The sequence below is a fragment of the Poecilia reticulata genome, chromosome 7, assembly GCF_904066995.2.
Source record: "Poecilia reticulata chromosome 7, P_reticulata-male-v2, whole genome shotgun sequence".
NCBI classification, from domain to species: Eukaryota; Metazoa; Chordata; class Actinopteri; order Cyprinodontiformes; family Poeciliidae; genus Poecilia; species Poecilia reticulata.
Genome location: NC_088836.1, coordinates 7,869,119 through 7,897,086, shown reverse-complemented (window position 1 = coordinate 7,897,086; position 27,968 = coordinate 7,869,119). Strand labels below are relative to the sequence as shown.

The 27,968-nt window shown below is 40.9% G+C and overlaps 1 protein-coding gene across 3 annotated transcripts; it reads left to right on the top strand.

The window, feature by feature from the left end:
* Positions 1 to 726: 726 nt before the first annotated feature.
* Positions 727 to 27,901, top strand: arhgef19 (Rho guanine nucleotide exchange factor (GEF) 19). 3 transcript variants are annotated; one of them, XM_081608769.1, is made up of 16 exons: positions 727 to 1,716; positions 17,107 to 17,803; positions 17,887 to 18,378; positions 19,231 to 19,366; positions 19,448 to 19,533; positions 19,624 to 19,880; positions 19,973 to 20,133; positions 20,248 to 20,400; positions 21,480 to 21,609; positions 21,784 to 21,896; positions 21,976 to 22,042; positions 22,143 to 22,306; positions 23,038 to 23,196; positions 23,287 to 23,366; positions 23,448 to 23,552; positions 24,401 to 27,901. In XM_081608769.1, the coding sequence occupies exons 2-16, from the start codon at positions 17,128 to 17,130 to the stop codon at positions 24,553 to 24,555; spliced, it is 2,934 nt and encodes a 977-aa protein (XP_081464895.1). In that variant the 5' UTR covers positions 727 to 1,716; positions 17,107 to 17,127; the 3' UTR covers positions 24,556 to 27,901. The 3 variants fall into 3 exon arrangements, with proteins under 3 accessions (XP_081464895.1, XP_017161096.1, XP_081464896.1); XM_017305607.2 differs by having other exon boundaries at positions 728 to 1,716; positions 21,784 to 21,858; positions 21,953 to 22,042; XM_081608770.1 differs by lacking the exon at positions 727 to 1,716 and adding an exon at positions 1,727 to 2,467.
* The last annotated feature ends 67 nt before the right edge of the window (positions 27,902 to 27,968 follow it).

Below are 27,968 nucleotides of genomic sequence, written 5' to 3'. Positions count from 1 at the left end.
AAAATCTGTAATGTGTGGTGTGGATTTATATTCTACAGCACCACTGCAGTCCAGTATTAATAAATCCAATCCAGACATTGAGACCAAACGGTAATTTTTTTGGCAAAGATGCAAAACGAAATGTGTGACAGAAGGTCGACATCACACATCACAACTAACACAAGTCACCGTCGTAACACACAGCAGTGGCAGTGTCATGCTGTGGGGGTGCTCGTCTTCAGTAGGAACAATGGGAAGGTGGATGAAAATAAATACAGCATGATCCTGGAATAAATCTATCTTATGTCCTGTATTTAGCATTATTGGGGTTGTGTAGTATGTGTACGACCAGCACAACGTGCAATTAACATACAGAAGAATATATTCTGTATTGAAAAATTCACCAATTTTCAATTTAACTTTATCTGTAGGTATTAATATACAATTGTTTGTATTCTCTTTAAATATTTTCATATTCAATGAGGTGCATTTTGTTACTGTGCTGATGTAACAATATAATATATAGCCACACATAACTGATAAATGGCTCTCTAAGGTTTTTACAAACACAAATCTCAGGGATCCTAATCAATTATTCATGTCTGAAATTTCTGCTTTGTCCAGGCTCAAGTCTTGTCCTTTAAGTACTGTTTTAAAAGACCAATGCAAATGTTCATCATGATTTTTTTTCTCAGCATTTAAGTCTTAAAAGAGAGCAACAAGAAAACACCACAAAAACGCAGAAAGGAACAGAGGAGAGAAGGAAAGAAGCAAGAACATGAGAAAGAAACAAGGGAGGAAGAACAAGAAGATGGTAGAGGGTGAAAGGACAAAAACAAGCGAAGAGAACAACACAACAAAAGAGGGAGGATGAAAAGTAGGTAAGAAGGAAAAAGTAAAACAAAAGAGATGCAAAGACACAAGGAAGGAAACAAATCTTAGAGAATGAGAATAAATCCTATAAATGTAAGTAACGTTCAAGACTTATCCAGACCTGGAAAATCCTGAAATCAAACCTCAGAGTTTTCCAGCCTGCATAAGACTCTGAAGAGTGAGGTATGCATTTATTTAGCTCCCCTTTAATCTGACACATCTAAATAAAATGAAGGTCTGGCCTCGTGCAAAAATAGCTGTTTTACTTTAAACAGTGCAGATACATTCACGGACTATGAATCCTTTCTCAAGGCACTGCATACAGTTTGGCATCGGAGGGTCATTGTTTTCGTCCCTCTCCCTTTCTCCTCTTTCTGTGTCAGGGCAGGTGCTGAAATGAGACACTAAATAACTATTAGAGGAAGGGCAAGAGAAAGGGAGGAGAATACGAGAGAAAAAGGAGAGCTCTTCCCCAACAGTAGCAGAGAGAGAGGAGAGAGAGAAGGAAGGTGGGAGGGTAAAGAGGCAGAGAAGCTCAGAGAGACTGGATCTGCATTATAAGTAGCTATAAGAGCAGCAAGTGTCGGGTGTTTTCAACCTGTTTTTTAAAAATGCTCTAACGCGAGGAAAAGAGCAAGCGGAGCAAAAAGAGGAGAAATCAAGAAGTGGGACATCAGTTCTGAAAAGTCTGCTGTGATTAGGAAGAAAGCCAAGCGCAAAGAAGGGAGGAGGGGAAGCCGAGAGGAACACAAGGCAGCAATGGATTGCAGAATGGCTCGGTCTGACCCCGGGACGGCCTGCTGGATTCACACACTGCCGCTGGACGCCGTCCAGCACACGCGCTAGGCTGCAAACGCCGGAGAGGTACGGGACCGGTCATCCTTCAAAACAACAAACTGAGCACATAAAATCAACATTTTAGCACCTTCAAAACACATGTCACCTGAGCACTTTGTTGCAGCAGGGAGTGAAAGGTGAGCTGTGCTGTCTGGGACTGAGGCTGAGCTTCCTGTTGTGTGCTTGGTGAAAGCAAAGCTGTGGAGCTCATCCAGGTGACCCACAGGCTGAGGAGGAAAAATTTTGGATTTGTATTAAAAAAAAAAAAACTGAAATAAAGTCCCTCTTGGATGGAGAATGTCAAATTATTCAGCTCAAGCAGATGCATGTTTGGCACATGAGAGATTATTAGCTTTCCCTATGCATTTGATTCCCTTTGAAGACGCTGTTGCTTCTTGCATCGGTAATGTTTCCAGCAGCTCCTTAGGCAGTGAGGCTTTAAATGCGATGGCTGCAGCCAGCAGTGAGCCACTGCAGAGCGAGGCAGGTAAGTGCATGCCTGGAATATGTTAGATGAAAGCTTGCTGGGGGAACTGTATGTGGCTAAAAGTTGGCGCTCGCCTCTCCTCTGTAAGGTAAGGATGAAACGTGAGCACTTACCTGTGGGCACTGCCAGGCAGAGCACTTTACTCACCCACATGTGTGTGTGTGTGTGTTTTGAAATGTGTGAGTTCGTGTGTCAGGTCATATCTTCGCTCAAGTTCTCGTCCGGTTGTCGTGCACATCGTCCGGAGGTGCTTTGGTTGTTCAAACTTTGTCAGAGAGAAGGTGAGCTGAGGTGAGACAGTCTGCCCTCCTGATGACTAAGTGTTTTGTCATGTGAGGCGTCTGCAGCCGTGCCTGTATAAATTAGTCTGGCGGTAAATAGGCTGGTGCTCAATATGGTGGTGTAAATGGTCGGATTTACTACCTTAGGTGCAGAGATGTGTACAGTGCTCCAAAATTAGAGTGACGTAAGAGTAGTACTACTCTTACTTCATATATCTAGCACTAGATATCTATCTATCTATATCTATATATATATAATTAAAGTATAAAAGTAGCTGTCCAAAAAAATTACTCAAATAAGAGTTAAAAAGTATTTTGTATAAAGAATATTCAAGTACTGAGTAACAGATCATAACATAAAGCGTTCAATAATGAAAAATTACATCATCAGAGCAACCAAAGTATAAAGTTATGTGGATAATGTTAGTATTTCAAGGACCAAAATGAAAATAATTCCTATCAATAATTATAAAATAACACATTTATTTTTCCAAATTAATTTGTTTCAATATAAAACTTTAACAAAAACTGAAGATGCGTGCGTGTGTGTGTGTGTGTGCGTGGGTGTGTGTGTGTGTGTTTGTGTCTGGTAATTTTTTGATTAAGAAACCTTGTTTTTCATTTAGTGAAATTACGCAGAGTGGATAGAGTAAACAGAATTTTGTTACTCAAGTAAGATCAACAATATGTTATAAAGTTACTTAAGTAAACGTGTAGGAAAAATACTCTTTAAAGTCAATTTTTCCCCCCAAAAGTTACTCAAGCTCCACCTGCATGTTGGGTAAATGTGTAGCAGCACACCGTATAAATCTGGACCTTGAACCATTTAACTGCCGTTTATCACAGCCAGGTGGTCCTCTGCATGATCACTGACCGCTTGATAACCCTTTGCTTTGAAATCCTCTCTTTGTGAGAAAGAGATCACAACCAGGCCAAAAAGCTGGGAATAAATTTCTCCCCCATAGGCTGCTTTAGATTTGATTTCTTTACGCATGTCTCCTCACATAACCCTCAGATGTAAAGTATGGCCGCCCTCCCACTTCCTTCTTCCCCCGCGAGTGTCTGGAGAGCACCTGCCCCCATCACCTGCCAGTCAGACGGCGGCTGTCTGAGCATGTATGTGTGAGTCTGCGTGTGCACCATATAGGAAAGCAGGCGGGATACACACATCGACTCAGTTCCGTCATTTAACTAAAGCTGCACTCAAATACTCCCTCTACTGCACCTTCGGTTCGTACAACGCTTTGTGACAGTGTCACATGTTTAGGATGTTTGCACTAGAAGCTAGATCAAAAATACTTGGAAAGATTTTGTGTTTTTTGCTGGATGTATGTCCGTTTTCAAGTCCTACCTTAAATTCTTTCTTGGATTTATGTCTGAACTTTGACTAGACCATCCAACCATATAAATATGCTTCAATTTGGACCATTCCCTTGTGGCTCTGGCTACATCTTTTTTTTTTACTGGAAGTCAAATCAAGTCGAGTTTATTTGTGTAGCACATTTCAGCAGCAAAGCAGTTCAAAGTGCTGTACATCATAAAAAGATAACGCAGTAACCAGTTATGAAACAGGCCGTAAACAATGTCTCCTCTAATTTCATCATCAAAGTCATAAAGCAAATAAATCGGATATGATGATCAATGTTCTAGTTGTTATGAATCAATGGCAGCTCTAAGCAGGTGGACTTTCATTTGCGCTAGATTTTAGAGCTAAGCGTCAAAGTAAAGGAGTCTTATATGCTTTTCTGACTTCTGTTTGTAAGATGCTTAAAAAAACATTTTGAGTTTTCATTCCATATCAAAGCGTTCCACTATTATTCCCACCTCACAGTTTTCCAAGTTCACCGACTTAAAGAAAACAGCAGTTTAAAACACAGGCGCTGGAGATATTTTAAACAAACTCGGTCACTTTGTTTGGCTCGCGGCCCAGATGCCAGCAGCTTTAATAGTCCATAATAGCAGCTCTTGCTCCTGCGCGTGCATAGTTTCGGTGTTTTCTTGCCTCCTGTCTCAGCCTAGAGTTCAGTTTCAGAGGAGTGAGCATGCCAAGTCATTTGGGGAATGTGGAAAAGAGTCTCAGTGTGTCAGAGAGTCTCATCTGGGACGGTAGCTGGACATGCCCTTGTCATGACGCCAAGACTGTAAAGCAGACCACCTACTGAGTTAAGAACCTCATGCATTCAGGTAGTAATTATTAAACCGTGTAGCAGATGTAGAAAGGTTTGCTCTTATCTTCCAGAAAGCAGGAGCTTTGACACATTCTAGGCAGCATTTCTCCTTCTGCTCCTCTCAGGATTATTTTGTCCATGCGTGAAGGCTGCATCAGTCAGGATCTAGACATCGGAGCCTCCGGCCGTGTACGCTGCGGACAGACCTGCACACCTGTCTGGCTCTGCAGCCCTCAGGTTATTTCACATTCAGCCTCGGCCAATTTAATGCAGTGTGTGCTGCACTTTTTCTTCTTTTTTTTTACTCAGAAGGTTTGCTTTTGGAGGTTGACTAACTCTTCTTCAGGGGAATAGTTTTTTTCCCCCTGTGTGTCTTTGCTTCTCGGAGAAAAACAAAAACTCCAAACGAGTCGCTACCGTCACATCAAAACACCTCTGGCTTCTCTTTTTCTTATTCTTTCTGTTTGAAGCTGTTCAGCACCCACAGCTGCGAGGTTGCCAGTTGTATGTGGTAGGTGTTGTTATTTACCCAATCGCATTTAAAAAACAACACATGACTTTTCCATCCATGTCCAGATAAGAAAAAGGGAGTTGCTGATAACGTTGGAGCGAAAAGGAGTTAGAAAACAGGAACGAATAGCCAGAGTGAAAACTTGAGCAGATAAATGCAGGGGGAGCATCAGAAAAGTAGGTCAGGCTTTTGGAAGCATCTGCTGCGCAGGATCAGATTTGAACCAGAATGCTGTGACTGACAGCTTGAGCCCAACAAGCTCAGTCTCTTCGTTTTTTGACAGATCAGGACTGAAATAAGGTGCATCGGAGTTTAACAAGCATACAGCTTGAGAAAAATAAGAGATCGGATTTTAGAGTCCCCCTTTTTTTTTCCACATAGAAAAGCTGTCACAGAAAGCAAACTGTATTTTAAGAAACTTATAACTAATGGAAAATGATCAATTCCTGCTGCCATTAGTGCTTACTTTGCAGTTATAAATTGAAGTTGCTCATAATGCCAAAAAGGATGTAAATCACCTGCTTATTGTTTTAGCAAAGAGAAAGGTTTAACATATGTCAAGGTATTTCTAACTTATCTCTATTCAACACAGAACCAAACCAATGTAGATCACACTGGAGAAACTGAACTAGCCCTGTTTTGTTTTAACAATTAATAGAAAGTTTGACTTAGTGTTTATAAAGAGTGTATTTTTTATTTTTTTGCAAAGCAAGAAAGATAAATAAAAAATGTAACAAAAACGATTCAAATTTAGAAAAATAAATAAAAAACTAAAGTTATGAAGCAGTGGTTTGGAAGCCCTCCCACCCACCAACGTCGTGTTTCCGTTTTTCAGATCAGCAGAGGTGATTTTATGACAGACCAAGAGATAACCTGAGGAAACAGAAAAATGTTCTTAATTTTCAAATGGTGGAAATTAAGAGATTGAAAGCTAACCAAGCCAACTCTGCCACATTGCGGAAAGTAATTTTCTCCGAAAGTCTAATAACAGCTTCTGTCGTTCTGGCAACAACCACCAGCATCACAAGTTTGTGATGACAGGCAGTGAGTTTATTACACCGTCACTCCGACTCCTCGTTGCAGAATTGACTTCATATGTTTCCATCTCATATCAATCATACTTTTTCAGAATTTTACTAGATTTGTTTTCTTTCTGGCTTTTTTTTTTTGTTTCGTTTTGGCAGCCAGTAGTGGCACAGTTGGTTTGGTTCTCAGTCTGGAGTCTTTTTGCATGGAGTTTTCATGTTCTCTCTATGTGTGCATTGACTCTTACTGGGTTCTCCAGCTTTCCCCCCCACAACCCAAAAACATTAATTGGTTGCTCTAAATCGCCCTTTGGTATAACCGTGTGTGTGTTTGTCCTCTGTCTCTCTATGATGCACTGTAATGGACCGGCGACTTGTCCAGGGTTTTTCCCCCACCGGACTTTAGCAGATTTGCTGCTAAAGAACATCACTCTACCATCACAGTGTAAGCCAGAGAGTATGAAATATTTCTCTGAAACGTTGTTAGTTTTACACCTGATGTATCTTGAGACTGCAGCTCCTTTTGTCTGCTCAGTCCGCTGCAAGTCTTTTCAAAAGTCTAAAGGATCATCAGCATGTTTGGAATGTGAGCAGGGCCTGTGTCTGCGTTTGGGTCAGCATTTAGTGTGATTGTTTCTTATTGTTGTGTTGTGAACTTTGACCTTAACTGACACGATTAAGTCTGCAGCATTTTCTCCTGGATGAATTGTTGATGTGGTCGTTAAGTTAATTTTGGCCATCCTCACCTGGGGAGATCCTATAAAGGTCCATGTTTTCACCGTGTCTCTGTGGTTTACTGGTGACCCCGAAACCTTAGAAACGGCTCCGTGGTTCTGATGAAGGTCATAAGCCAAAACGTGTCAGTCGGCTAATTAACTTGTTTCCTTGTGCTTCTGGAGTCTTCTCTTCACCAGATTTTTCACCCTCTCCGTCATGCAGTTTAGAAACTTTTGGCTCTCTTGTGAAACTAAACACAAGTTTCTAAAAACAATTAGTGAATTTATGATTTAACAAGATGTGCAATTACTTTCTATTCATGCAGGGACAAGTTGGTTTCAAAAGCATTTTCCCCCTCAGTACATGAAAATATTGTCTGAACTCTGTTATATAAACACACTTCATTTTTGAATGATATTGTATTTGGGGGGGGAGGGATCAGAAAAGCTTGTCTCAAAAAAAACTAAAACAATGAAATTATTTTTCAAAGCACTGTGTTTCCTTTCTTTCTTCAGAATAAGGGCTTCAGCCACGCATAGCAGCAAAGCACTCAGCAATCCAAAAACATGCAGGATCTAATTATACCTCTATAGTTGTTGATGATTCTGTAATTTCTAAGCAAACGTCATGAAAACAAACAAAAAGCCAGCCATTAGGCATTAGTGATTATACCGTCCCAAAGCTTCCTGGTGCCCGACAGAAACTTCAACCTTTGAAAAATGGATCATAAAAAGCAGTTAAATCATTCACTAGAACAGCAAAGCCACTCATGGCTTGAGCAAACATTAATTTAAAATAAGTAAACAAGGCATATATTAGACTCCATTTTTAGCAGTGGAGTAAAACTGTGTTTGGTATTCTACTACTTACGCTGATATGTGCACTCAAGAAACAGCAAACAATGGGAACATTGAGATTCAGGAGGTTTTTTTGTACGTTTTCAGCACGTAGTGTGTATAAATGTCAGCTGGTGTTGCCACACATGTTAGAAACGCCAAAGACACAGGAGATGTTTCTACTGACATTTTATTTCTTATTTCACCCAAGAATGAGATAAAACTGACAGAACAGGAGTTGACCAAACATTGGGTCAGAATTGTAACTCGAGACGGAGTCTGGTCAGACTTCACTGGAACTCTTTCACAGGATAAAATGGAAAATTGTAAAAAATTATGTGGTATAATGACGCTAATACTACTTGATGTCTTGATATTTTGCTATAAATATATCTGTATTAACTTATTTTTTTTACAATGTGAAACCATTATTGTGGCTGAATTAAAACAATCCTGCTAAGAAGAGTGAAAGAGGCGTAGAAGACCGGTTGCCAAACCTGTCACAATAATAGATTAATTAATGATTAATAAAAATGAATTTGATAATTTCTGTTCTAGCCATTAATTTTTTTCAAGGAAAATACAGTGACAACATAACTGATTTTTTGTTTCTGTGGTATGTGTGTATTTTTTTTTTTGTTTTATTTACTGTTTTTGATTGTTGTGTTTTACATCACCACCTTCCTAAAATAATAGCGTTAGTCTTTTATTTATTTAATTTTTTGCCAAAAGTGATTTAGGTGAGATGATATTTAAAATGTCTTCCATTTCCACTGCTGAGTGTTCATTACAAAATTACGGGTTATTGGTTAAAGAGGGTGAAATTGCATTATTATTATTATTATTCCATTATCAACATACCACTTGGAAAATATTTCAAAACAACAATATTATGTTTATTCCTGAAACTAAATCTGATTTATTCTGGCAACCTCTCTATAAATTGAACTTGCCTGAGATAAGGATTTCTGGCTAAGCAAACGAGGAAATCTTTGAGCATTACTTTTGATGCGAGGATTTGAATTATATTTTTTGAACTTGGACATCCTATTTAAATAAACCAGGTCTCTAATGCCAAAAAAAACATCTTCTTCCTTTGAATCTCATTGCTTACAGACACCCTGAGTCTGTCTAAAGCTGCCGATTATGAGATTTTCAGGCTTTACTACCTGTTGAGCTCGTTATTAACATGGTAGCTTTCGCGACTTATGACAAAGCGCCATAATTGGACCAGGTTGTTCCAACAAGTTTTGTCAATGGCTCCTTTGTGTCGTTCCTAGTCACGGCGTGCATCAACTGAAAACCTGGCTGCTGCAGTGGAAACCTGAATTTGCAGGGAGTCGGGGTTAAAGGTCCTGAAGCTTTTGTGTTTACGTGTGAGATGGTCACCATTTTTCCAAGTCTGGAAGCCAACTATTGCTGTTTGTCTGGCACTGTCAGCGGGAATCCCCCTGGGTGGGTCAGGGTCAGCTTGTTGCTTTCAGTCAGAAGCTGATGGATGCTCATGCTCACCGTCACTCAGGCGGGCCTTGCATTGCAACGTTCTGTGGGTGTGTAGGCAGGTAGCATCATCAGGTACCATCATCAGGTACCATCATCAGGTACCATCCCAGAAGGTTTTGACTACATAGTCTAAGGTCTTGGAGGAGGATTAAGACATCCAGCAGTATGTGTAAGCATTTGGGTAACCCTCTCCTTGCCCTTCTCCGCACCCTGAGGGTTGCTCGCCTGTCTCTGTAGGCGAAAGCTGGAAGACAAATGAAGACGTCCGTGACCCGGCACAAAAGAGGATGTTCAACTTCAGGCGAAAAAAGTGGACACCACCTTGGCATCAGGTGTGACTGCTCTGATTGGGATTTTGGAAGAGTTTGTTTTGGCAAGAAATAAAGAAACTCATTAGTTCTCCATGAAAGTTTCTGTTGGTTTTCACTGATCCATTTAAGCCAACTCGCATCTACAGTAAAAGTAAACAGACAAAGATAAATTTATATTTCAGAGGACACAGGTTGAGTCACATTATTAATTAATCACTCAACCGTACACGCCAACAAAAGGCGAGATTCCGATTCATGAGGTGGTGGAAAGTTACCAGAACCTCACTGCTTATCGCCCATCAATGAGAGCAAAATGAATCACAAGCTTGTCTGTGTTAACAGAGTTCTTTTTCCTACAAGCGAAGTCACATGACATCATGTCTTGTCTCCGCAGACAGAGCTGGGCTCCTTAAATCCACATCTTGGCAATTAGTGGTCTAACGTGACCAAGTAAAACTGCGATTTTGCACATGAACGCCAGCAGGTCGCACCACACTGTGAGGACACTCGGCTTTGTCTGACCAAACACGCTCAGCCTGAGCTCATGGAGAAACTTGTGTGCCAGCAAAGGAACAAACAGTGAGATTTTTTTTAAGGGATTTCTTTTACTGTTTGAGTGATAGGATTTGATTATTTCCACTTGTACATTGTAAACTCATGTCAGTCGTATCAATTCAGGTTCAAAGTGCTGGAAATATGTCGTTCTCTAATGTTATCTTTGCTCACATAAACTTGTGAATATTGTAATGTCTTTGTTAGAAAACAAATTATTGTGAACATATTAACTGAAAAGGTAATGCATGTAGTTTTCACGTCCTGAGCATTTACGTTTGGTAACCTGTCAGTTCCAGTCGCAAGTCTTCTGCATCCCTTTATCAATGCATTACAGCTCTACTGACTTTATGAGCTTTATGCATTTTTGTTTTTTGGGGTTTTTTTCAGCAGTTTTACGTTCTTTCTCTGGAAACAGTTAAGAGCTTCGTTGGCTTTGTGCATTTGTGACTATTTTCTTCTTTGGAATCTTCAGTCATTTCATCTTCACAGTTTTATCAAGAGTGTACATTTCTCCTTTCATCTTCTTCTTCACTAGTAGGAAGTCTGCCAGTGCGCTTCAAGGCAGCCCACACAACTATGTTCCCACCTGCAAGCTTGTCCTTTGGTTTGGTGTTTCTGGGGTAAAGTGCAGAGCCACTCTTCCTTCAAACACGGTGTGTGCAATGAGGTCCAAAGCTTTCAGTTTTGGTTTCATCTGAGCAGTCTAGGTTTTCCCAGTTTTCGCTGGTTTGTCCAAGTCTTCTGCAGCTGATTAATAAAGAAGGTTCAGCATCCTTTCTTTTCAAAAGTGTGCGTAGAGGTCGTTGCAGTTGAGTTATTACTTTGTTTACTTGAGGAAAAAACAGGGCTGCAGTTTCATTGACTTTCTTATAGTCTACAAGTTTTTTGGTTTTTCTTTTGACTGCCAGAAAGTTTTTAAGAGGAGGATTTAGTGAAATGATGTTCTTTCCCTTTCCTGATTGAGGCTTAAACTGTTCAGATACTTTAAAGATGTTTGGATTTTCATATCGTTCAGAGAAATATTTTAAGCTATCAGATAATATTTATCCAGCTGGTACTGATTTGCACATAGCAGCAGGAATGTTTTCTAAAAATAACTGTAAAATGATGTTTTTTGCCAAATCAAGCCTCTCCTACAGTGAGAGTTGTTGCAAACTGAGTACAGAATATAATTTTTAGAACTTTTTTAAATTTTCCTTCAGAAAAAGATGCTTCTTCTTCTCTGGTGGCTATTTACCGTAGAATCATGGATGATGGAATTACTTTGATAATGGTGCCTTTAATCACAGTTGGAAGAATCTATTGTCTGTGTGTGTGTGTGTGTGTGTGTGTGTGTGTGTGTGGGTGTGTGTGTGTGTGTGTGTGTGTGTGTGTGTGTGTGTGTGTGTGTGTGTGTGCGTGGGTGGGTGTGTGTGCGTGGGGGTGTGTGTGTGTGTATGTGCGTGTGCGTGTGTGTGTGTGTGTGTTTTAAACAAAACGCAGCCTTTGATCCGAATAGTGAGAGAAAAAAATATAGCCTAGAGTCAAGTGCTTTGTGGCGCATGAACAGAATATGAATTAGAATTTGAGCTAAAAATAAAAATCTGCAGGTAAGTTGTGAAATGCCATTGATAACCAAACATGTAAGGATTTCTTTAAGCAGGGGTTTCTTTTTATCTTGGAATAATACTTCAGAGTCTGATCGTCAGACATATGCAAACAAATTATAATCCGTTTTAACTATGGAGAGGATTATCATGATCATTTTCCACTTACATGTTGCCTCTTTAAAACGCTGTAAGCGTAATTCTCCCAAACGTTTGCAAAGTAAACGGAGCTGACCTTTACGTCCTCATAAAGCGCATTATCTCCTGCATTGCATCCGTTTGCTTTAACATCCTCCGCTCTGCCCTGGAAACCGTGAAACGCACTTTAATTATGTGATTACGTAACATTTTGCTGCGTCAAGGAGCTGAATCAGCAGCGGGTTCGGGCTCCCTCACGTGAGCCGCTTCTTCATAGGATTATTCGAGATGAAAATGTAAAAAAAAATGGAAAAGTGCTCCTTGTGTGACTGATGGCATCAGAAGGCCGTTCGTTAACTTCCCTACGCCAGACATGGCGTCTTGGATCAGCCTGGTGAAATTACAGGGGATGAAACTATGGCAGCAAAGTCCATAACAGTCACAAATAACAGCCTGGTGTGACAAGCGAAATTACACGTCTTTGGAGTAAAATTTTAATGGCGTGATATAATTGTATCAATGCGAGGAATGTGAAGTTTAGCTCGATGCTTTCATGTCTTGGTGGTGGTGAAGCTTACTGTGAATTTTTTTTTGTGATCTTTTGAGGCTTTTGATCAAATAAGAAAAAATGTCTAATTCTGTCTTTAAGATGGGGTCGGTTTATGATGGAGCTAGTGCAGGATTGAGAGAAGACTCATTCACTTAGATTGCGGCATATAAATCTTTTTGGTCTGGATAATGTATTGCACATAACTCGGCTTTGATCTCCAGGTTACAGACGGTAGCTGCAGGCTGCAGCAAAGTTTGGATAATGCTGAAAACAGAGCAGGATTACAGCGTAAGCAGCGGCTGATCACCTGCAGACACCATTAAGGTTGGGTCATTATGCAGCCGTGGTATGGATGTATTTATGTGGCTCAGTGGCTGCACTATATGAGTGGATGACTGGAAGTAGTTCCCACACCCTCTCAGGTGTCCTGTGCTCGGGGCGGCCTGGCACAGGTAAGCACATAAAGGTTTTCTTTGTGTGCAGCCAGGAACAGGTAACCATTTGTGCCAGCCCTGCAATGTGCATCTCTGTGTGTGTGTGTGTGTGTGTGTGTGTGTGTGCGTGTGTGTGTGTGTGTGTGCGTGTGTGTGTGTGTGTGTGTGTGTGTGTGTGCGTGTGTGTGTGTGTGTGTGTGTCTTTCTGAAACAAAGACGGATAGGATTTTCTGGCCGGCCTACCCCCACAAGAGCAGGTGTGGCTTTTCAGTGGCTTCGTATTCGCTGAATGTGGCACAAGTGCGCTCGGTAAACAGAAAGATAAACTGTGATTTCCACCCTGCGATTCTCAACACAGCCAGCAGCAGCATACGTAGGCAAACGTCCTTGGAGAAACAAACGTTTAAGCTCGCTTTAGTGTTCTTCAGAAACACTATGTGAGTGTATCTCGCAAGTGCAGAAGAGATTTAATGTAATACTAATAAAGGCAAAAGAAAAGGAAACAGTCACAGTTTGCTAATATTTGCGGCCTTTCAACATGAATATGATCGGCAAATGATAAATGACCTCTGTGGTTTAATAGCTCTCAAGTGCATGCTGGCAGGAGCCAACAGCTGAAAGATAAAAAGTTAAAAATTAACTTTCGGTCGGCCTTTTTACTGCAAAGTGAAATTAAAAGGAACATTTGCTTTTATTTCTTCTGTGCAGCTCTTTTGAAATTACAGGTTTACTAAGGGATACAATGTAAAATCAGTAGATTGAACTACATGAAGCTTTATGAAAGATACCTGACTTTGATGTGTTGAGCAAGTTCGATTCACAAAGGACGAAGTTGGTTTACATCATTTTCAGGGTCCTCTGCATATTGTAAACCAAACTAAACATGGACCAGTTTCCCTTCCTTCATCAGGTTATGTTTAACCTGATGAAGGAAGGGTTAAACATAACCCTTCCTTCATCCAGCTAACTGTTCAAATCTCTTCTGTACACTTTGCTGTTAATAAACTTTAATTTATCCAAACTGTCACTAAAACAGTTATTTATTATTATTTATAGCTATTTTTATCAGGACACAAATCCAGAGAAAGCCCTACCAGTTTATAGATTACAGATGACTTATTCTTATTAAACATAAGGAACCAATATGTAGTTTTATACTTTTACCTTTTCGTCTTTCGGTGTGTTGTTTTGTTTTTATTTTCTTCTAAGTCACATGAAGCACTTTGAACTGCAATTTTATTGCTTTGTAAGGCAATAAAATTGCCTTACCTTAATTGCTTCATTACTTTAGTTGTAAAAAAACAAAACGAGTCTGGAAAGTTGGCTGATAATTTCTTCGATTGGAACTAGAGCCACGAATGTGACCAAATGTTCCTCTAATAACATGTTGATTGCACTGAAGTACATCAGCTAATAAAATGTCCACAAGTTGAACTATTGACATTTGTTCTGTCATTCTGGCTACTTGTGAGATGGACGGAGAGAAAACTTATGAGTTAAATTATATAATAGGCTGCAGCTTCATTCCTCTGTTTGTCTTTGCAGCAGGCTCTGTACAGTAACATCAGTTTTGATAGTTAGAGCACAGACCGTCAATAGTTCAGTAATAAATATGTTAATTTTAAAGCAAGAGGAAAGGCGTATATTAACAAAGACTTCCCACAAAGACAAATGAATATGCTAAAACCTGAACTAAGCCTGCTGAGGGCTCTGCAGGCAGACTGCAGGTGTGCCGATTCTGAAATCGGTTCTCATTGTCGTAGTTGCATGACAAAAACTTTGTGTCGTTTTGTTCTTAGCCTCATGGCGTCTACCTCTCCTTGTCACAATCCCCTAGACGAACTTCTGTATGTAAAACTATTGAACGATTGGTCAGAATTTCGTGGGTGTGTTTGTTGCTGAAAACAAAACCCAAGTACTCAACTTCCAGAAGTGGATTTTTTTTCAGTCAGAGAGCAGGATGGATAGTTTTGAGAAGCAATTATCTGAGACTGGCAGAAAGCATTTGCTGCTGGAACCAAACAACCAAACTTCCACCCGTTCGGTTCTGGTTCGATGCAGTGGGTCAACAGCCCAGCAACGCTGTCTGTTTATGTTGTTTTTCACTGAAAATAAAATTAGATGTTGCAGCTCATCAGTAATTATTTCTCTCTCCACTGAGCCTGTGAACTTGTAATAGTCATCGTTCTTCTCTGTCATGATTTCTGTTTACTCTATTGTTCGACTTCACCTGACTCTGCTGGGCCCTTTACACGCAGCAGTCACCAAGCTCTTGCCTTTGATGGAAAATATTGACTGTTTTAAAGAGCCAAAGTTCGTCTTCAAACGGTGCATAACTATTACTCTCAGACAGTTGCTATATGTAGCCCAGATGAGCCCAGATGAGCTGGGTTCAGCTTAACTTTCTAATGTAAGAAAACAGCATTGTTGAGGTCACTGTTCTCCTAGCAGGTTAACTAACGTCTGTCGTGAATGGGCTGATTTTATAACATTTGTGTTTGTGCTTTTCTAGTGTCTTGTTGTGATTTGTATGTTTTTTTACCCCCTTCCTCTCCTCAAATCTTTGTTACAAGTCTGTGCAGGTCTTTTTTTTAAAGATCTGGGTAAATTGTTATAAATTTTGTTTTAAGGATTATTTGTTTTGTGTCCTTTTCTGTTCCCTGTTGCTTGTTTTGTTGTTAATGCTGTGAACCAGGGCAACTTTACGCCCTGGTTCACAGCATTACCTTTATGTGCCTGTAGAGTTTTGCCTATCTCTTGGACATCCTTTCCTTAAAGGCCAAAGAGATTAATAGCTGCTTAAAAATGGAAGAATTAGGTTCTCTTACTTTAATGATTTAACAACAGCAGCCAATCAGAAGACAATAATCTCTGCCTTCTCCTGTGCATACGAGCCTGTATGATGATGTACATCAGAGTTCCTGTAACAGGTGTTTAAAAGCAGGTCTTGAGGATTAGCTGCTCAGGAAGCAGCGGCGCAAAACGCAACAGAGCTGCCCTGGTGTGTGTTCAAAGACTCCGTCGTGTCATTTTCCTCCATAACCAATTTCTGGCTTTTAATAGAATTCACAGCAAGTATTCAGTCGAGCAGCGATACCGGCCATCAAAGACACTGACAGCCTTTGTGATTGCTTGGTGCAGGCGAGAGTGTGGAGGATGTGCCGTCTTCCTCTGTCTGTGCCGCTGTTGTGGGGTTCTGTCTGGGGCTGCTGTGTCGCTGTGTTTGTAGATGTTAAGTACAGGGGCTGGGTGCCATGTGGAGAAGTCTTTAATTAGAGCAGGAAGACATTGCTCAGGAGACACACCAGACCAGACGTCAGTGCGTGTGCGCGCATGCGTGTGTGCGCGTGCGTGTGTGTGCGTGTGTGTAGGTGGGGGGGTGTGTGTGTGTGAGTGTGAGTGTGTCTATCTGTGAGGACTGGGCCTGGCTGTTAAACATCCTGCACATCTCAATAGTTGTTTTTTAACCCATGAGTCTTTCTATAATTTGTGTGTTTTAATGCTTTCTAAAGTACACCAAGGTGTGCTACACTCCTAATCAAAATCTACAGTCTGGGAAAAAGTTTGAGGTATTCACATTTAACACTGCTGGATCATAACCAGTAAGGACTTTTAGGCTGAAACAAGCTATTTATCACCTGGTCAAAACTTTGAGACCATTTGACTTGTTTAGGTTAAAACTAGATTATGTAACTTTTATTTTAAAATATATTTTCTTTTACATATTTATTAAAACAGTTACTATGTTCTGACACTATGATGTGTGACAGATAATCAATGAAAAAAAATCAAGCTCCTCTTCCTCAATGAGCTGCTATTGGGCTTTGAAGAAACGCACCGCTCCCTTTTAAAAACAACCAATCAGAGCGAGGAGGAAGGTCTTAGCACTGTTGATCAACCTCAGGTGCACACTGCACATTGTGTTAACGGCGAAGCAGCAAAACTGTTTATCCGCTGTCACTTGTGGCCATGCTAACTAGCGAGAGCGTTGACAAGTGTCAGACAGCGCTTAGACCCTCCTCCTGTCTCTGATTGGCAGTTTCTGACTGAGCTGTGTATTTCTACAGGTAGCACTGGGAGAAACCAGGGGAGCTTGATTTTTTTTTTCACAGATTATCTATCTCGTACTGTCCCAACATAGTGACAGTTTCAACAAATATGTCAAAAACATATTTTTATGAAAGCTACACACAATCCCTTTACAGTAATTGCATGTTTTATCACAGCAGCACAATATCACACTGATTCCATTTGGGATCTTTCACACTTGCATGCAAATTAATTCCATTTTCGTTTTATATTTGTGTTGCTGCAGCTCCTATGTGGCTGTCTAGCCATGCTCCCTGGGTATGGATTCTCACCTTTTCCTGATTTCCATCCCCACCTTCACGCTTTTCGCTGCCGAGGAGAGAGCCCCAGCATGTGGATTCCTGGCTCTGGAGAGTCCCACAATCCGAGCGAGTCCAAGGAGGGTCGGCCTCTGCTCCATCCCATCCATCCCAACCACGTGGCGGTGTGCCAGCAGGAAACGCTGGCGTTTATTGAGCTACAGCAACCAGCACCTTCTAAGTTAAACGGTCTTGGCTCTCAGAGGCAGAGCAGTGATTCAGATGCACACTCTCAACCTCTAAATGGTTTACGACAAACTCTTAACGAACTGAATGACATGCAAAGAGGCAAACACAGGACACACACTGATCATGGCATGAATGTAAACACTCCGTCACACGCTGTGGATGACGCTGAGGTTGTTCAGCAGAACAGCACCAGGACTTCTTGGCAGGACCAAAACGAGAAGACTCGGACAGTGACGACAGTTTGCCGCCCACTCCACGCAGCTCTCAGCCTCCCTTTGTCCTGTCCTCTGTCCTCTTTGTACACAAACAGGGACTCCTGGGAATCTCAGGTACCTTACTCCTCATCCTCACCAGAATGTCCAGAGTTTCCGGGCCCACACGCCAGCCAGCCTCAGAGGAGAACGTCACAGGCATCTCTGAAGGAGAAGTCTATTCGTGAGTTGATGGAGTAAATCAGATTTTAGAAGCTTTTTAACTCGTTTTTGTTTAAGGCAAAATGGTTCTGTTCTTGTCCTCAGGGCGAAAGGTGCAGGTTTATTCTCCAGACAGCCCAAGCGATGAATCGCTCAGCAGTCCAATCCTGGAGGCAGACTACATCTTCCCCGGACCTTTTGCCTCTTTCCTGGAGGAAGACCTCAGTGGATTATCTTCTCTGGATGCAGCTTCGACTCCCTCGTCCACAGATGGCACTCCAGATCTCCCAAACATCAGCCACGGAGATATTTTCAGTGTTCAGTCAGAACCTTTGCAGATAATAGAGGACTCAGAATCCGGAGCGGAGGAGGAGGGCGGCATCGTAGAGACGTCGCTTCACCCAGGAGTGAGCTTTTTGCCACGCAGTCGACAAACTGACCAAGAGCGCCGGCGTTTCTCGGCTTCAGAGCTAATATCAAGACTACAACTCTCCCAGAGGAAGAACTCGTTCACCTTAAGGCTGGGCAAGTCACTGTCTGCTCGGGCGGCCTCCAGAGACAAGCAGAGCTCCAACAGCCTGAGCCCCAACCCGGACTGTGAGTGGATGGATGGATGGATGGATGGATGGATGGATGGATGGATGGATGGATGGATGGATGGATGGATGGATGGATGGATGGATGGATGGATGGATGGATGGATGGATGGATGGATGGATGGATGGATGGATGGATGGATGGATGGATGGATGGATGGATGGATGGATGGATGGATGGATGGGTGTTATGACATCACACAGTTGTTGCAGACGTTTTAGATGTTCGTGTATGATGTAAAATCTCCCTTTTCACCACAACTCAAAAGTGTTGTGTTGCATTGAGAACATATACACGACTGAGGAGGTGCAGTGAACTCAGCGTCATGTTAAAACAGCTTCAGAAGAGTTCAGCTTTATCCTGGAAGAAGGCATCAGAAGATGTGTACAGTGTCAGAAAGGGATCAAGATGGCCAGCAATAATACTCTGGTGGGATGTGGGATCAAAACAAGGCTCAGTTTGTATAACAAAACATTTTTATAAAAGTTACATACAATATCTTTACAGTAGTTGTATGTTTTATCACAGCAGCTCAATTTGTATAATTTGGTCCTAAGTGTGCAAAGAAAATTTCACTGCCACCACCGCTCTGAACCATTCCTTGGAATGCAAGATGGATTAATCCTTTCATGAGGATTTATCACTGTCCTTTCTTCTTGAACCAGGCAAAGTTTTGGGCAGTCCGTCACCATCTAATGTTGGCAAACTTGTGTGAATTGTTGTCCGTTTGTTGCTGACAAGAGTGCCACAAGGTTTATCTAAGTAGAGCTTAATCTATTTGCATTGAATCATTCAGACTCAAGTTTGATGCGTTTCTTCACATGTTCAACGTTTTGTCTTTATTCGCTGTAGATAAGTATAACTCTAGACATCGCAGCTCAGGAGGCTCCAGTGACAGCGGCACCTATAGTCCTGTTGGAGGAACCGGGCTTCCACTGCCCGGTGGCGACAACGGGATGTCTTCTTATCGGTGGAGCACTAAACTTGGGTAACGGAAGTCCAATGTGAGAAAAGGCTTTTTCAGTAAATCTGTGGAGTTTAAATAAAATCTGTTGGTGTGGTTTCACAGAATGCGAAAGAAATCCATAGAGGAAGACTCGAGCATACCTTCATCATTTCCCACTTCAAATCGCCTGTCACGTTTTTTGCCAAGCTGTAAGTTTGCCTAAGTTTTCCTGTCTTATTATCTGTTATTCCTGTAACAAAAAAGAAAAATTTCTCCTGTCACCGTTTTTGATTTCGCAGCGATCCTCTACCAGGAGTACAGCGATGTGGCAATCAACCGAGAGATCCAGAGGCAGCAAGGGAAGGATCCAGGAACAGAGGAGGAGGGACTCAGAGACGAAGGCTCAGACGGGACTCCGTCTCCGTCAAATCTTTCTCCATCCAGCTCGTTTCGCTCTTCCCGAGGCTCCGCATTTGCACTGTGGCAGGATATACCTGATGTGCGAACGAGCGGTCAGTTGGACACCTTCAGCAACGAGGAGAGAAAACTACAGGAGGTGACGAAGCGTCAAGCTCGCCTTTCCTTTGGGGTTTGTTTCATCCCTTCTTTGACTTTTTCAATTCTTTGTGTTTTTTTTCCCCCCTTCAGGCAAAGTTTGAGCTGGTAACTTCCGAGGCGTCATACATTCGTAGCCTGACGATTGCTGTGGACCATTTCATGTTGTCTCAGGACCTCACTGAGTGTCTTGGGGCTCAGGAGAAGCAGTGGCTCTTTTCCAAGCTGCCTGAAGTCAAAGATGTCAGTGAGAGGTGAAGAGATCTGCAGCTGATTGCCTCCCCTGCACTCAGAGTCTATGTTTTAACACTTTCAGCTGTCATTCCTCACTTTCTGAGCACGTTCTCTTACTCCATCGCTGTCTGCAGGTTCCTTCAGGACCTGGAGCACAGACTGGAGAAAGACATCCTCCGTTTTGATGTGTGTGACATAGTCCTGGATCACTGCCCGGCTCTGCGAAGGGTCTATTTGCCTTATGTAACCAACCAGGCTTATCAGGAGCAGACATACCAGCGGTTGCTGTGAGTAATTATTTTTGGTTTATGTTCAGTCTCTCTGTTTCAGATCTGAGTACGCACTCTTGGTGCGGTCTGTGCTTCTTGGTTGCTTTTGTCCAGAAGCTCTAAGCCGAACCTTCGGCTATCCAAACACAATAACGGAGAGGCTTGCAAGAGTATTCGCCACTCATGAATTTCTTCCTTTTTCTCCCCGTTATGACCCACAAACATCAATGTCTTCATTGAGATTTTACACGCTAGACCACTAGGAAGTAGGGCATGATTGTAAAGACTGACGAAATAAATGCAGATTTTTCAAACCTAAAATGAATTCGTATCTAACACCACCCATGAACTCTGACTAGTTTTCCTCTCTCTGTAAAGAAATGTATCCCCACAACATAATGCTGCATCACCCATGATTCGTGGTGGGGATTTGTGTGCCACGTAACTTTTGTTATATCGTAACAAAAAGTGGAGCTTTGGTCTCATCTGGCCAGAGTTCCTCCCTCTCCATGTTTGCTTATGTGGCTTGCGACAAACTCCATGCAGGACTTTGTCATGGTTTCCCTTTGTCAACGGTTTTGCCTTGTAATTCCTCTGAAAACATGCATATTTAGTTTTCTCTTATAGTTCATAAGAGAATGTAGGAATGGGAACGCCACAGCATTCTGGGTGCCATCTTGTGGCAACTTGCTAACACTTTTGTGAGTCTTAGGGGCTTTGATGTGTTGTTCTCGAGCTTTCAGATTCATAACAACATAATAATTGTGACAAAGACTTGTGGTTTGAACCAATCAAATGAAACATCTCAACCCTGTTTATTCCTGATTACTGCGCACATGCAATTAGAAACCTGAAGACGCCTCAGGACCCCCATATGTTGAGAATGAGTGCATTAATGTCCTCTGGTGTTGCAAAGTCCAACTTTATCCTGCTTCTGTTCAAGTGTTATTTTTCACCTGCATGACTTAACTTGTAGGCGGCTTTTCTTGGCTGAGTTAAACTTTTTTTTCTCTCTCTTTCTCTCAGGAGTAAAAACAGCTGGAATTTTGATTCACCAAAAAAGTCATTCAGGGTTTCATTTGTCATTGCCCTCTCAGGCAGGAAAACCCTCGCTTCCCTGGCATCCTGGCTCGCCTGGAGGAGGACCCCATCTGCCAAAGGCTGCCCCTGACCTCCTTTTTAATCCTCCCGTTTCAGAGGATCACACGACTCAAAATGTTGGTGGAGGTACGACTCTGAACTCTCACAGTAGGATTCCTGTTCACCCTCCAAACACTCTGTAAATGGGGGAATATTCAGACTGATATTTTAGTGGAAAACATGTTTTTTCCGTCCAACTTTGTGAAGCAGAAATCCAGCTTACCTCAGGGCTTGCCTTCTTACACCATCTTTACTTTTCAGAACATCTTAAAGAGGACAACACCAGGCTCCAGAGATGAGGACACGGCCACAAAGGCTTTCAACGAGCTAAAAAAGGTGGCGACCGTCAGCTCTAACGACCAGAAGACCGACCGGTATCGTCACAGATGAGGCGTAACAGTAATAACAGTGTCGGTGTGTGCTTCCTTAGATAATCAAAGAGTGTAATTCCAGCGTGCAGTCTATGAAGAGGATGGAGGAACTCATCCACCTCAACAAGAAAATCAACTTTGAGGGCAAAGTAAGTTACTTTTATGGATTTTTCTTGTTGTTTTTAGCAGTTTTGGCTCGATTTACCCAACTAGCCGACCCATTCTGAGACTGGTTTCCTTCCTCTGCAGATCTTTCCTCTCATCTCCCAGTCACGCTGGTTGGTGAAGCACGGTGAACTCCTGGAAGTGGACACCCAGATGATGAGCATTTCGGGATCAAAACTCAAGCTGCCCACCAAGCCGGTGTACCTCCACTTGTTTAACGACTGCCTGCTGCTGTCCAGGAGGAAGGAGTAAGCGACGCCGTGTGGCATTAAACTTTAATCTGACGGCCTGTTTAGTGTGGAGATCATACCCCATGTTTCTTCAAAACACGTTTCTTTTATAGTTTTTATCTAATGTATAACACCAAGGATTTGTTTGTTACGTTTCCCAAAGGATGCAAATTTCTGTTTGCCCCCTAAATTAATAAATACAAAGAAGGAAGGCTGCCGGTAGTGGTGCTTATCATGTATCTCGTGGTTTCATGTTTATTTTCTCAGGATTTATAGATGCATATGCATTGTTATTATAGTGCATGTATATATATATATATATATATATATATATATATATATATATATATATATATATATATATATAGAGAGAGAGAGAGAGAGATTTGTACTTTATGCTTGTTTTATTTAAAATCTGAGACTTTTTAAACTAAATCTAATAATTTTCCCTAGAAAAAAAACGAAAAACAAATAAGGTTCATTTGCAGTCAATCTAGCAAAATGTTACTTAAAAGATCCTAAAGCAGGGGAATCAAACTCATTTTTATTCCAGGCCACATCAAAATCGTGAATTTTCTCAAACACTCTACAGCAGAATGTATAAATAAAAGTCATTTTTAATTAACTGGGTTTCTTTTAGGTTACTCAACTGGAATTATAATTACACATAAAGAAAAAAAAAAATTTGTATTAAAGTGAAACATTAGGCTTAGATATCAGTTGCAAAGCCTCATCTGTTTTTGTTACAGTACGTGGAAGTTCATGGTATTTGTGCACGCTAAGATTGGAGAGCTGAAAGTGAAGGATCTCAGCCAGAAGCTGCAAGGAATCTCAGGCTTCATCTTCCACCTGCAGCTGTGCGAAGGCCAGCAGCTCAAACATCAGATCCTTCTCAAATCACACACAGAGTAAGTCAAGAAAAAGAAAGGAACTTTCTCTCATCATCTCCACTCAGGGTTGCTTTAAGTTAACTGTTCCTATTGGTTCTGTCTACCAAGGAGTGGGAAGCAGAGATGGATCACAGCAATGTTTCCGTCTGATCCGTTTGAAGACATTGAGCAGGCCAGTGAAAATGACGGTAAGTAGAGATGTGTGCAGCATATCAATGTATCTGTGCTAACATGTTTTTTTTAATTATTATTTTTATGTTTTATTGCAGATATATCCCAGGTGCAGTGCATTAAAAGCTATCAAGCCCAAGAGCATGATGAGTTAACTTTGGAAAAAGCTGACATTCTTCATGCTAAAACCATTACAAGTGACGGTAAGAGTCTCGAGTCAGTTCTAAACAAAGTGCCTCGCAAAAATACTTGAATTTTTTTCACATTTTGTCACGTGAAAACCAAAACCTTCCAGGGATTTTTAAAAATCATACTAACATAAACCAACAGAAAATAGCAGCAAGGTGTAAATTGGGTTAAAAACGATACATGATTTCACAATTTTTTCACCTTTACATGTGAAAAGTGTTGTGTGCCTTTGCTGTCATTCTGATACCCCTAAAAAAAAATCCTCGAACAAAATTATTTCCAAATTCACCTAATTAATAACAATTGTTGTAAATAACACCAGAACTGAATTTATTAGTCTGCATGCAAAATGCTGGAAAATGAACACAGCAACGTAAAACGTGGTGTTCGACGCATCAAAGTAGGTCAGAATTAATGGGAGGACAAAGAAAACCTTTTAGATGCTGCAAATAGGTTTGAGACCAAGCGTGCCATGAGGTGCCATGATTTAGATCAAAACATGTTTGTCTGTTGGAACGTCCAGACTTAAATCAAATACAGAATCTGTGGCAAGACTAATATTTATTGATTGTCTTTGTCCTATGTAACAGAGTTTGAGCCGTTTCATCAGGCCAGACTTTTGAAAATTTTATTGTAAAACATTTTGAAAGCCACTTCACATTTATGCATGGCTTTGTGTTGGTCTAACAACTAAAAAAATAACATTTGTAGCAATAATGTGACAGAACATGTGTAAAAGTGTAAAAGGGTAAGATTTGAGCTGCATTCCAACTTCCTCGTGGATATTAGTGAAAGCATTCTGCGTGTCTAAAACGTGGGAGGCTTGGATGCTTGATGTGTAGATGCTGATGTGTTTCTGCAGGCTGGGTGGAGGGCATCAGGCTGTCAGACGGGGAGCGGGGCTGGTTCCCCAAAACCTACGTGGAAGAAATCACAAGTCGCAGCGCTCGCCTCCGCAACCTCAGAGAAAACATCCGCATCAAATGTGTCACACAGAAACTGAAAGGGGAGGACTAAGAGCTTCTACTGCAAAAGCTGCGATCCAGATGATCGTTTTCATTTAAGATGGATGTCTGGAATTCTTACAGTCAGCAGGTGCTGAAATAAGACTTATTTTTCTTCTAACATGTTAAAAAGACAGCAAAAATATTAATTTTTATTTTTAAAAAACTTTATGACCTGTGTTAGTCTGTAAAAAAAAATAAATAAAAAAAAAAGGCGACATTAACAATTTAAAGCTCAAATTATTTATTTTTATTAAAAAAAATTCAGGACTATATTTCAGTGAAAAAAAATTTGAAACAAGGATTTAACCCAGAAACAAAATTGTCTGTAATTTCTTCGGCTGAATATCTCTTCAGATTGTCCCATGCAGTCATATGAGCTTTAGAAGACGCACAGGATCAACTCGAGTCCTCAGGTATTTGCTGTTGAGGCATCACTTCTTCTCTTCACAAGGTCTTAAAACTCTGCTCCGTCTTCTGCATACAACCAAATCTGGAGCGGAATGACAGATAAATTGATTCCTCGGGAGAGTTTCTGCATTTGAAACCATTAAAACAACACTGGGACATCTGGAAATGCTTAAGTCACCTCTTTTTAGGCTTTCATATTTGACTGGACTCGTTCACTGACCATTAAGTGAATGAGCAGGTAGTGAAGGTCTGTCTTATCTTATATAATAGTTTCAAATTCATCAAAGTGTAGAAAAAAGTATTTTATTACTCCATATAGCTGTTTAAAGAGAAATAAAACTCAACTAAAAAATAAAGGGTTTGAAATAGTCCACTAATTCTGTGATTAGCTGGGCAGGGCTACAAAACTACCTCCTGCCAAATTTTTTGAAATGTATGTTTTGAGGCAATGACCCAAACAAAGAATATATCCCAGGTAAAGAACTAGGAAAACATTCTACGAAATCTTGTAGTTAAAATAGATTTTATATATACATGTAAATTCTCTGCTACGTCCAGACGACACCGTTTCATCTCTTGATTTTAATTTTCATCGACTCTTGAGTTAAACTAGTGAAGAAAATTTTTTTCAGCGAGCGACTCACCTGCATAAATGCCATATCACTTTAGGGATTCTCCTGATTTGGCCAGGAACTGATTATACAGCGAGTTTAAATATCTTGATACCCTATGTCTTTATATACAGCAGTGTTTCCTAACCCTGGTTCAAGGTCCTGTAAAACACTGCAAAAGAAGTCTTGCTCCTTTCAGCTGGAACCAAAGGAAATATGTTTTGGCCCGAGTCATTTTGCAAACTACTGTTTTTCTATTTACAAAACATGAATCCTGAGACAATGCATCTCCCTGTGCGGAAAGCAATAATTTTCTGTTCAAACTGTTCCATCAAAATCTATAATTTAGTTGAGTCCTGAGGCGGATGTATTTCTGAAAAACACGAGCAGGTTTTTTTTTTTTTAGTTTTAGTAAGTTTCAAACGCTTCATCCTTCTGTTGTAAATTGTAGCCAAATTTTCACAGCTGAAAATAAAAACACAAATAATGATGCACTATTTACTACTGACAAAAACATATATTTAAAATAAAAAGACCTCCTGTGTGGAATATTTGCTGTTTTTTAAGAATTTGTGAACTGACCAGAAAACGGTAGTTAGGGTAGACCTTTTTATACTTGTTTACTGTATATAAGGAAAATAACGTGTTTGCTATGAAAAGCGAACAAACATATTCAGCTCCAGTCAAACCTTGACATACACTCACCTGCATAAATGCCATATCACTTTAGGGATTCTCCTGATTTGGCCAGGAACTGATTATACAGCGAGTTTAAATATCATGACACCCTATGTCTTTATATACAGCAGCGTTTCCTAACCCTGGTCCTTGAGGCACTCTGACCTGCACGTTGTAGATGTTTCCCTTTCAGATGATTGCAATTCCGCAAAAGTCTATTAATCAGCAATCAATTGAAGTCATGTGCAGAGCATTGTGCCTTGAGGACCAGGACTGAAAAACACTGATATGCAGAACAACCTAACCACTGAAGTCCATGCTTTGAAGTAGCAAGGAAAAGTGTTTAAAGTAAGTGGGGCCTGACTCGTGCACCAATGGACCCGAAGAGCATTGTGGGATATGTAGTATAAGCATTGCATGCACTTTCTACCAGTGGGCCAATCCTTGAAGGGACTGAGGATGCATTCACACCATCCCTGTTTAGTCTGTGTTAATCAAACTGTAGTCTGTTTGTGTAGAGGTGGGAAGACACAATAAACTCTGTTGCAGACAAAAAGATCAAACACTGATTTGCCTAAAAATCTCGGTCTCGGTTCAGCCAAAGTGAACTCTGGTGCGGTTCGAATACATGTGAATGCAAGTGGACTGGAAACCATTCCAAAAGCAGGAACGGACTGTAGCACAGAGCATTCTGGGCAAATACAACCAAAGCAAACGTGTGAGTCTAAGCGCCACCAGAAAAAATGGTTTGTGGTCATTTACCAAAGACTCGAGATAAATCCTGCTAAAATCTGACGTGATTCTTGTTTACATTGTGTGAAGAAGGGAGTTGCGCTCAGTGTATTATTCAGATGTTTTTGTGTCATTTCCTTCAGCAGTTCACGATGCAGCGCCACCACAGGTTGGGGGTGTGCGGGGCAAACATATTTTTTCAAAGCATTTTTTTAGTTTGACAGTGCAGTGAGAAAGCAAACCACACCAGCTGAACATGTAAGAAATGCTGCAATTTTGTTCCCCAGGCGAACTGACTCTACTGGACTTGTCTTAGAATTGTGAACCAATTATTTGAATTCCTAAAATAATACAACATTTATGTTCATGATGTGTGGCTGTAATCGGATTCCATTCACAAACTTGTGTGAAAAATGTAAATTTTACTTTCACAGATGCTCAAGTAAAAAATGTACGCGCTACAGACCTGCTCCACTCTGACCTCTGACCCGGCTTTAAGTCAGTGTTTTTCCTCTGTAGCTCCTTTCAGTCAGCATCATTTGATGAGCAGCCCAGTGTGACTGAGCTGAGGCCTGTTTATGGACCACTATAATCCACTTTTCCAGTGGCACATGAAATGTTTCGGACTTCCTGTCAAATAGCTATTTGTTGTAATTTAAACTGTTGCTATTGTAGCATATGTATTTATGTTCCCCCAGATTCTGATGTATTTTACTGTAGATGGCGTTGTGTACAAAGAGTTAGAACTTGGCTTGTTTTCTTTGTGTGACTGTAATTTATATGCAGAGACATTTGAATTTGAATCATTTCCACCGGTGCTTTTGGTTTTTAACCCTGATGCCATTGTCAATATGATGCCATTATACACTGGAGTTCTGCACACTACTGTAAATGTTTCAACTCAGATAAACACTGGTACTTGTTTAATGCTCAGTAAGTGAGTCTTTATTTGAAAACTATTTACTAGTAAAGTTCTACATACATAAATGTACAA

Coding starts and splice junctions, on each gene's coding strand:
- arhgef19 (XM_081608769.1), top strand. CDS start 17,128: ATGCTCCCTGGGTATGGATTCTCACCTTTTCCTGATTTCCATCCCCAC. Junction 19,881..19,972: donor AGGAGAGAAAACTACAGGAG/GTGACGAAGCGT, acceptor TCCCCCCTTCAG/GCAAAGTTTGAGCTGGTAAC. Junction 22,043..22,142: donor AAATCAACTTTGAGGGCAAA/GTAAGTTACTTT, acceptor CTTCCTCTGCAG/ATCTTTCCTCTCATCTCCCA.